The sequence below is a fragment of the Aptenodytes forsteri genome, unplaced genomic scaffold (assembly GCF_000699145.1).
Source record: "Aptenodytes forsteri isolate BGI_AS27 unplaced genomic scaffold, ASM69914v1 Scaffold111, whole genome shotgun sequence".
Classification (NCBI taxonomy): Eukaryota; Metazoa; Chordata; class Aves; order Sphenisciformes; family Spheniscidae; genus Aptenodytes; species Aptenodytes forsteri.
Genome location: NW_008794710.1, coordinates 2,213,268 through 2,224,009, shown reverse-complemented (window position 1 = coordinate 2,224,009; position 10,742 = coordinate 2,213,268). Strand labels below are relative to the sequence as shown.

At 37.5% G+C, this 10,742-nt stretch overlaps 1 protein-coding gene across 1 annotated transcript in view; it reads right to left on the bottom strand.

Annotated features, from left to right (window-relative positions):
• Window positions 1–998: 998 nt before the first annotated feature.
• Window positions 999–10,742, bottom strand: part of OTOP1 (otopetrin 1) — a 15,323-nt gene continuing 5,579 nt past the window's right edge. The window contains exons 2-6 of the mRNA XM_009273778.1: window positions 9,679–9,815; window positions 6,650–6,708; window positions 4,888–5,018; window positions 1,557–2,500; window positions 999–1,169 (exon numbers count right to left, since the gene is read on the bottom strand). Of these exons, the coding sequence (XP_009272053.1) occupies window positions 999–1,169; window positions 1,557–2,500; window positions 4,888–5,018; window positions 6,650–6,708; window positions 9,679–9,815 (1,442 nt within the window). The remainder of the gene's footprint in view (window positions 1,170–1,556; window positions 2,501–4,887; window positions 5,019–6,649; window positions 6,709–9,678; window positions 9,816–10,742) is intronic.

The window sequence follows — 10,742 nt, the reverse complement described above, 5'->3', positions numbered from 1 at the left end:
ACCACGCTTGTAAAATCCTCAGCCAAGGGCCCTCCGGATTTCTAGAGGCATCAGCTATGCTTTACAGCATCCCTGTATGAAGACATATGATTATCTTTCAACCAGGAGCCTGAACTACAAAGAAATTAGCAGCTCATAAAAAAATTGTACAGGGAAGATGTACCATTCTGGCAATGAAACATATATACCTAAACATAAGCTATAAGACTAGTTTTCTCTCTTAAAACATTTCAAGGATGTGTGAATAAAGAATTAAGTAAAAAGGGTTAACTTTATTTCTCAGTTATGTCATAAAGTAAATACAAGACAAGGAGGATGCATTAATAGAAATATATTTTATCAGAAGAAATTATATACAGCATGAGATATCTAATCGTACATGTTATTTACCTGGATTTCTTGCTATATAGTTAAGAAAATAATAATTATATCTTGATTTTTTATCAGTATTCAGGAAGTTTAAAATAATTCCCACATCCCACATAAATAGCAAATGTTTTCAGGTTTTACTATAAAAACATAGCTAGGAATTAAGAGTTGGAGTATTCGTAGTATCTCTGTGATTCAGAAGCATCACTCAATTTAGCTGTTCCTGGGATTTTCCCTCCTAAGCCATACAGATATTTTTTTAAACCCCTTTCACAAGTCATAATGAATGAAAACAAAGCAATACAAATTATATAGAGGACAAAGCCCAGATGACTAAAACAAAGATTAATGTGATTGAGTTAACTTTACTATGTAGTGTTAATCATATTAACACTAATATGATTCTGAAAAGTGTACCTATACAATAACACCACATACGTAACAAAATACGTAGAAGAAAAAAAAAATTACATGCTATTAGCTATGGTCCCTTCTTTTAAAAAAACTATCGAATCTTCTATTTATTGAGCAGCTGTTGCTATGTTCACTCATTCATCCATCCCCTCATTCAACTGTTATTTATTTAATTAATTATTCAATCAATTGTTCACTGAGGGACCGTATATGATCTATGTTTTACAATTGACCTCAAAGAGTGAGGCAGCTGAATGCATCCGATAGAAAATAGAAAAAGGCATCGCAAGGTTCACAACAATTATCCAGGGTTCAAAGCCAAAAACTATTTCTTCTAGTCCATTGTCATATTCCGGGCGGCACCCGAATGCCGGCGGTATCCAAAGCTGCAAGGAAAGAACGCAAGGCCAATATTAATCACCAGCGGTACAAGTGACTAGCCCTTAATGACCGGGACCCCACTGAATTGCAATTTGGTTTCAGAAATCCCTAGGAAAACCCTCCCTGTTGCTACTGGGGCACACTGGTGGAAGAGTATTTCAGCTTCTGCTGCTGCTACAGTTTTTGTATTGTGACTAAAACGAGCCTAGGCTCCCAGATTCCACGTTTAAATAAACTTTGTTCCCCAAAGGCGCATTCACTTACTCTTCCAGAAGAAGTAAAATTTACTTGCTACAAAATATAGACCCATGTAATTTTAATGTACTTATCAGGCTTGAAAGGTTGGGAAGCTTTTGGGTATTAACTTGTGAATTACGTTCAAAATGTCTTACCGAAAGATTGCATAGGAATAAAAATGCAGCGATGTTCTTCAGAACTCTCCTCTTATTGTTAGTAACTGAGTTTCTACTGTAAAATGAGAAATCTGAGGCTGAATGCATGACCGAACTATTTTCCTGACTCGTTTCTTCTTTGCTACCACCACCACCATTTTCTCTCCCACAGATACTGCCCTTGAACAGGCAGGGTACCTCTCCGCTGTCACGAGCGGCTCTGCCATTGTAAATCTCTTTGTACGAGGGGGTAAGTGATAAAGTGCTCCCCCGAGATATAGTCACTATTCGAAGAGTTTTAATATCATCGTTCACCTTTTCCTGCTCACGATGTATGGATTCAATGATAAAGAGGTTCTGAATATATTTCTCAATAATAACCAGGATGGAGTAGGGCAGGTTATACCACGTGTATTTTGGATGAGCCTGGGCACAGATAATGGCGAGGATCGAGCCCCAGGAGAGGAGCCAGGACCCTGCAGCTGTGCCCACCAGCAGTTCTGCATCAAGTTTTCGAGCGGGATTTTTTGAATTATCCAACGATCTATCTTCCAGTCTGTAGATGAGAAGGGCGACAATTCCAGCTGTACACATGAGAGCCAACACAAAGATGGCATGCAAGTAAAACATAGTAAGTGCTAACTCGCTTTTGATTTTTGAACGTCCAATCTGAATTAAATACACAACAACTATGGCTATTGTGCTAGTTAACACAATTAGTCCAAAAATCATTCCAACAGTTATGCCGTGGAATTTGAATGGAGTTTTGTGTTGCTGGTGGTGCTCAACTTTGCGGCCAATGTTCTTCCAGAGGACATAGAGCATCGTGGATGCTAGGATGTGGTACTCTATATTAAAGGGGTATAGATAATATATTCCTTGAGAAAATATCGAACAGAGAGTTGTTGTTGTGCAATTGCATTGAGGTGCATGATCATCTAAAACTAAAGGAGAGGGAGAGATCAGTTATGTGCATTATAAGGATTTCTCATTTAAAGTGAATAAATAAAACATAAATAAAATGATAAAACATAAAAGGTAAGATTTCAGTCAAACACCACATCATGCTGCCCAGTTAGCCACCTAAGAAAAGGTCTTGTCATTGAAGTCATTAACCTAACAAAGCTTTTGCATGTGCACTGAAGTATGACCCCTGACTTCACTGCTCAGCCACTGAGCAATAATCACATCATGAACAAATGCTGCACCAAAGTGCACCAAACTTCAGCAGGGTCTTGGTAAAAATACGTTTTTATAACACAAAAATCCAGATCCCAAGGGCTTTGAGTCCTCAGCCCTTCAGCTTAGAAGGCTTTTATAGAAGCCCGGGGATCTGTGGATCAGATCAAGAACAAGCTTAACAAGGAAAGGGCTCAGTTCTACTCTCATTTTTATCAGTTATTTACACTAGTGTGGTTTCTGATAGCAAAACCACTTTATCAAAAAGTTGTTTATGTCTAGAAAAGAGGTGAAGTAAACCACAGATACTTTCACTCAATGTCCCAGTATAGTTTTAAGATTAAAAAAAAAAATTAAAAATCAATCTTCTCCTTTTGAGAGGAACCTATGAAATCATTCTCTCTCTGCAGTGCAGTTACCTGCATTGTAAACCCCTAAGGCATCTCAATGAACAATTGCTCTTATTTGTAAAATAAGTTTTTTTAATGTCCATTTATAACCTAAGCACATAATTTCAGAAATCAGAAATTTCCACAGTGGCAGAAAAAAAAGATACTTATTTTCACAATGTGTTTGTTTATAAATATATAAGCATACATGCTGAAGAGCACATTTTTAGGTGCTGATCTTAGATTTGTGCCTGGAAGTTTTTCTATTGTCTTCTATAATTTTAGAAGAGAAGAGCAGAGGAGAAAGTTGGTATTGTTTTGTCTCAAGCACACTGTTAAGAGATGAAAAAAAATTGCTTTTGCAGTGGATTGTATGTTAATGCCAAACTTGACTTGTGGATCACTACTTCACTCCCCCTTGTTTCAGATGCTATTTCTGACTATTCATAATTGTGTAACAATTCTGGCAGCAGAATAATAGCAAATAATATAAGGAAACTGCTTCTATTTAACAAGTAGAAATATCATGAAGAGCCTCTAACTTGTGATTTGCCTGCTATCTACTAATGCTCTATGATTACAAAAATCTCTGAACTATGAATTCAGCTACCTGATTATTAATGGAAAGTAGATAGTTTCCATAGGTACATCTAAAGGGTAACACTCGAAAATAGATGTAAAATTGTGGGCATAATTTTAGACACAGTTACACTGAAAATACTATTTTACAGATTTTAAAATTAAGTTTTCACTTATATGTGAACTTTGGCAGGAATTATTAAAAATGCCTAAAATTTTTCAATATATACAGACTATAAATAGGCAAAAAAGAAATTAGTTCAGGCTTTGGCGTTGTAGACGCAAAATTGGGAGTTTTTAGGATACGGGCACTGTTGAATCCACTGGGTGGGAAAACATACATTTTCCTCTTCAAAAGCTGTCTGTCTTTTTCCTTGTGAACACAATCAAAATATATCAGCTGTACCGATAAATTTTCACGGGAAGAAAATTACTTATAGCTGCTGAGAACTTTTATTTTCTCTTTAAAGTTAAGCACTCCTAATTTCCCTATGCTTCAGTGGCACTTGAAAGCAGAAGGCATCCCCAGCAGTTATACTCAGTGTTTGTTGACTGTAACATGCATCAGCTGACCAATGGAGAAAATGGATTGTTATAAAAAAAAACCCACCCAGAGCAAAATCCTTGTGTTGTGAAGCAGCACTAATGGATAACCCCTATCCCTCTGAGCCATCCCACTGAATCCCATAGGATCACAGGCCATGTGTAACCACTCTCCTGGGAAGGATCTGCAGGATTATCCACACTTGTTTTGCTATGAATAACTTACAAAATAGTAAACTCTGTTTTTAACACTGCTATGTTCAATTTACTTCTATGATTTACTAATAAAGGGGTTCCTCAGTGATGTTACTCCGCAAATAAAATGTTTTTGAAAATTTGTTTGTTTGTTTGTTTGTTTGTTTGGAACTTCCAGCATTTTTTTTTCTTCTGGACCTCATCAGAAGGGGAGATGAATAAACAGAAAACTACAGCCTGACTCACATATATGATAATGATAATGATCATACAACATTTTAGTTGTGATCTGAACTGATCACGTATCAGCTCACTACCACTTGCCCGGGAATGACTATAGTCATTCATAGTCATGAATGACCCAGCTCCATCCTACAGTGATGCAGTATTTTCTATGAGAGCGTGTTAGAGCAGGAATTCCAAAATGTATCAACCCTTTCACTTACCTATTGTTATGTTCCCAAAACCAAGTGTGATTAGTCTTTCCTTATGTTCATTCAGTTGATGTTTTGACTCTGTTAGCACTCCATTTGTCCACAGGAGTAAATTTGTGAACACGGAATGGATAACCCCAAACCTACAAAATAAAGTAATTATTGAAGAAACCTGCACAGAGTATACCTCCATGTATGTTAAATAAAATGGATTAACTTTCTGTAAACATGCTACGTGGCCCTATTTAGTTGTCAGTGCAGGGAAAATACAATCATAACCAACCTCTCTAAAGATGTTCCTCAGTGGAGCACAATGAATGTTAGACTGTCAAAATTTTATAGAATGTCATTTATAGAATGGCTTAATGTATTTAACCATTAATACCACGCTGTTATTATTTGTTATGCTCCCTTATGTGATGGTTGTTATTCTCTGGGCTGGACAAGCTTCATATTAACGACAGCGATTGAACAGTCTGAACAGGGTTAATTGTTTTGCAAGCCATATTTCACAGCCTTCTGCGGTGCTCCTTCGTACTCACTGTGGCTGGTCTTTCTTCACAGATACCACTGCCTTCTCTAACTTCTGGTCCATGCATTTTTGTCTCCTGGAGAGAGTTGAAGCCAACAGAGGGCTTTATCCCATTCAGACTACTGGTACAGTGAGGGTAGGTCTCTAAGTGTTTTTGAGACTCCTGGTTTCTGACAAGCCAGGCGGTTTTCTTCTGCACCTGAGGCTGGTATTGTTCCTTCACCAAGAAACAGTTCTTTATTATGGCACTGTTCTCACTGATAGAGTTGCGGTTAGGGATTTTTAAAATTCTACTTATAAACAGAGATGATTTCACCAGCTGACGTTGCAAGCCTTCTGTGATCTCTCTCCTCAACAGCATGGGGCTTGAACACTTACCCAAGAGAGCAAAACAAAAGGAGAACCTTCTCCATAAGTGATGTTTCTGAGTAAATTTCTTTTTATTTCCTATAGAAACTGGTCAGCTCATTGATAATTTGAGATGAGTCTTTTTAAAGTTACTATGTTTGTTTATTTATGTTCTATGTACAGATAATCTACATTAATCCACCTTCTCACAAAACCAGAAACACATAAGAACTGGATCTGCTGCCTCAAAGACTAGTCCTCAGTTCTATAAGAAATGTATGTATTCCGCTGTTCAGAGGCCACATCAGTTACACTGCGAGACCCAAGTTCTGATGTCAGAAATGTGCATAACCCTTACTGATTTGGGTATATGGGATACCACCGGGGAGGTTGTATTTCACAGTGAATTTGCACATCGGCATCTGGTTCCAAAAGGTGCTTTCCATAAAAATCAATATAAAATACCTCAGATATATTGTACTGACTGCAGGTTGCTGATGCAGATTCTCTTTCAGTAGCTAAATAAAGAAAACATAATATAGTGCATAGTCCTAAGATACATACACAGTGCTTCCTTCCTTCAAAAAAAGCAAGTGACACTGTGGTATCATACATTGCCCATGTCCCTCTCTCATGATAAAAATACGCTTATTCTGTGACTGTTGTACATTATAAAATATAAGCACCATTTAAATAAGAAAAAAATAATTTAGACTAACGATTATCTTCTCACTTGGGTAAATGGAGTTACTTTTTATTTATATTAACACAATTAAGAGGAGAATCCAACTCCGTAAGTTTTCAGTGTCCCTCATACAGTAAAACTGTAGGTGTTAAAGCACTGTGCAGACCTACACCTATTAGCATTCCAGATGAGGATCAGATCCACTTTACCTTTCAAGTGTTTTGAAAGACTGGATAATATCCTTTGCATGACACCAAAGAAAGTATACCTAAATGAAAGGAATACAGAGAAATGTCATTATGTTAATGAACATGTGTGACACTCAAAAAGGAAAGCACATCTGTAGACGGAAACTCTGATGATTTAAACTGAGGAAGGTCCATCTCCACGCACGTGAAATAACTCACGATTTCCTCTGATGTTCACCCAGAACCTCTCTGGCGTGATGAACCTAAGATTTCTCATATGCAAAGTCAGTGGCTCAACAGTAGAAAGTCTCAGTGTGACTCACTAAAACATACCTTGTGGCTGTATCGGGAGAGGCTTTTATTTCAAAGGAAATAAAGCTACCAGCTGTGGACAGCAGTATGATTGCTGCAGGGCGTGGTGATGCTAAGTTTGAATAATTTATTTAATATATGAAATTCTAAGGAGGGAGAGAGATAAGTGAAAGGATGCCAGACTTGATTAATAAGACAAACAACGGACACCCAGGAAGCGAGAGAAAAGGTTGTACTATCAGTCCGAGAGACAACAGCATTAGGAACACATGCAGTGGAACTCAAGTATGGTGCAGAAAGCTCAAGCTGGAGAATAAAAGAGAGAGGGATAACACTACTGAGTTAACAAGTAAAGGGGAAAGAAATATTAAAAGTGGGAATCTCTGTTTGTGGGAGGATAATGGAAACCTCAGGATACAGATTGCTGCTGATACAAAACCGGTTCCAAGTGCTGATAAGTGCAAGGAGAACGCTACCAATATTCCTCAGGGATGTTAGGGTGAAACTGGGAGTCTTGTTTACTCAGAATAGCTCCTAGGATACTGAACTTGACAGTAGGTTAACTATCAGGAGAGAAACGGTCCAAAAGTTTTCTCTTAGAAACCTTCCTGGTTTGGTGTTCCAGAAACGGTCTGAAAAGTGCAAAGAACTTTGGGTTCTTCTTCAGCAATTGGAGTAACTGGAGGTCCATTTTACCACTGTGCCCATTAATGTAGGCACCCTACACCACAGCTGGTGTGGTCTGAGACATTCAGTATCTGATTTTTGAAAAAGCCAGGAAAATGCAGCTCTCTGTGGGTCGCCTACACCACCCAGCAATAACATGTTCATTCATTCCTCTAATGAAGCGTTTATCAAAAGGAGGTGTGACCACTGTAAAACCCCAGGTGTAGAGACTACAAGATACCATGGAGGTTTCAACTGAAACCAAACAAATTGAAATTAGCACCTTAGTCTCATCTAATGCCACGTTCAATTTCCCATTCCAGGATAGATGCAGTAAAATCTAACAGCAGATGTGAAAGCATTCTTCAAAACTTAAAAAACATAAGTTTTGAAGATGTGTTCAGACATTAGAGTCACGAAAGTGGGGGGAAATAGGAACAGAAAAGTCAGTAAGGTAAAGAAATAGCATAAAATACAATATTTGCTCACAGAGTACTCACTGCCTCAAAGGGACTTCTGCCTGCAAAAGAGAGTAATGCACAGCCTGTCTTGGAAGGGCAGGTACATGTTAGTTCATTGCTTGCACAGGTGCAGTATGTATATATTTATTAATTTAATGGCACATATCAGGATGCCTCATTAGAGTAAAATACAACAGAATCTGACACATATTCTGTAGAAAACAAATCCTTCGGTTTTTAGATGACACATAATTAGGGATGTTCTCTGCTGTAATTTCAGCCTGTGTTTCAAAGACATGAGAAGATTTGTCTTAGGTAAGAAGTATCTGGTAAATTACTTTTTTACTTTTTCTTTGATTGCTCAGGCTAACATTCCAGATTTCATTATTTAAGCTAAGTAGATGATAAATTCAGCAACATTGGGTGATGTAAAATTTAAATTAAAATTCTTGTTCGCTTTGTTCAGCATTGTTATACACCGTTTCTTCCACACTCCAGTTCACGGTAGCTGGAAACCTTGTCATCTCAGGGTCACTGGATGCAATGAAGAATGCTGCATGCAGATCAGCAGGGAAAAAAGGCTTTATTTCTTTGGTTTGTTTTTCAGAGGTAAAGCAAAGAAGTTGCAAGACATGGAGAGTGGATATTACAAGAATGGGAAATTAAGATTACTTCAACCAAATCAGAATTTCACCCTCAGAGAAAAAGATAGAAGAGGTCAGAGTTACTGCTTAAATTTCCATGCTTTTTTTGTTACAGAAAGCAGGAAAATGTAGGTTGTTCAAATGCTCATTTACATGCAACCACAACTGCTAAGAAAATCTTTCTTTTCTTTCTGAATGACTTAATCAGCTTGGAAAGTGCATTAAATGACCTGGCTATAACTGAGTATCTTAGTTGAGTGGCTTTTTCTTTCCTTCTTTCCTACAAATCTGCTGACAGGGCCTCAGAAGAATTCATGTGATAAACAATATCACCATATAATATAGACCAAAAGCCTTACAATAAACAAGCAGCTGGAATATTTTACCGGAGTCACTGACTATGTTTGCTACTGTGCAGCCACTGATAAGCATAATCAAATGCTTCTAGAAGGAAAATCCATGTTCATTTGGTATAGGAAAGGCGTGCAAGTATTTTATAACAAGCTAAATACACAGGAAGGGTTTTGTCCCTTCGAAGTATCAGGCCTCCACCCCTAACTACAATGGGACATCAGGATAGACAGATTGAATTGAACTTGTGTGGCAAGTCCTACACACAGAAATAAGTGAATTGTCTTTAGCGAAGCTGCTCATTTCAGCCTGAAAATTCTGAAAGTTATATATGTAACTTCAACTAAAAAAAGCATGTAACTTCAATTATAGGAGAGCATTTTTTGATTATTTCTTTTTTGAACCCATGAGAGTTTTACGACTGAGCAATTTCAGGTTGCAAAGCCTGAATTTACACATAGAAAGGATATACATGCACAAGAACTTAGCCCTCAAAAGCATCCTATGATATGCTTAGAAATTAAATTAGTGTAAAATTCACTGATGATGAGAAGATAAAAGATATTTTTGGTAAGAAATACAGATATAATATAAAACTGAAACCAGTGACTTTTACCTGTAAGATGGTGTGCACGGCATGTGTAACAGGAAAAATGCCTTCAGTTGGTGATAAACAGTTTGAAAAATCAATGTAATATCCAATTTTAAAAGAGTCCAGAATTAAAGTAATGACTGCAAACAATGTAATCCCACCTACAAACAAAAAAGATATTAGAAAACCTCAATGTACAGTTATAGTGTCTAGAGACAATCTGTACCCATATGCTAAAATCTGTTCAGGGAAATAAAAGTCGAACAATATCCGTGTCCTTGTTTAGGGAAATAAAAGTAGATCGATGATCATGAAGGTAATTGACTCAATGTAATAAATCCTTCTAATCTGTGAAAGCCTCTGCGCAATATATTACGAAAGCACATCACCATACACGCCTTGCACGGTCAGTGCAGAGGAGCCAGTCCGGCAATGGCCAGGACCTGGAGACACGCAGCACCCTGCAGATGGCTCCCACCTCCTTGCAAGGTCAGCCTCTCAAGTAACGGTAGCACTGAAGCGGCCATACGGTGCGTGAATTAATGCTCTCTACAGCCACACAGCAAACTATACAATTCCAGGGAGCTGAACAATCATGTTACAGTCTCCCGGCCCAAGAGCTCGACAGTGGGAAGTAACACAATCACTTGGTATGCCTTCCCCGTGGTTCAGGAGGTTACGCTTTAACTCAGAGACCAAAAAGACAATGAGCTGTATGGTTTGTTCTCCTAGAAAGAAACCAAAGATTTCATTTCAGTATTATTTTCACACACACAAAAAAAAACCCTAATATGTTTCTCTAAATATGTATTTCGTATCCTAAAGAACTTTCAAAATACGTTTCCCCATGTTTAATTCTTTTTTTCTTTCAGGAATGTAAATGTTTGTTACAAACTTATTCTGGAAAGCTATATGGTAACACAATGTATATTATTAATTATTGGGTTTGTACCTGTATGACTAAGCACAACTGGCAATAAAATTACTAAACCAAACTCTAAAGTCTTCATTCGCTTAGTTTTTTTTTCTCCAGGCTTTTATTCAAACAGGTTTCCACTGGATTTAGTTTGGGTTTATTTGAATTAAGA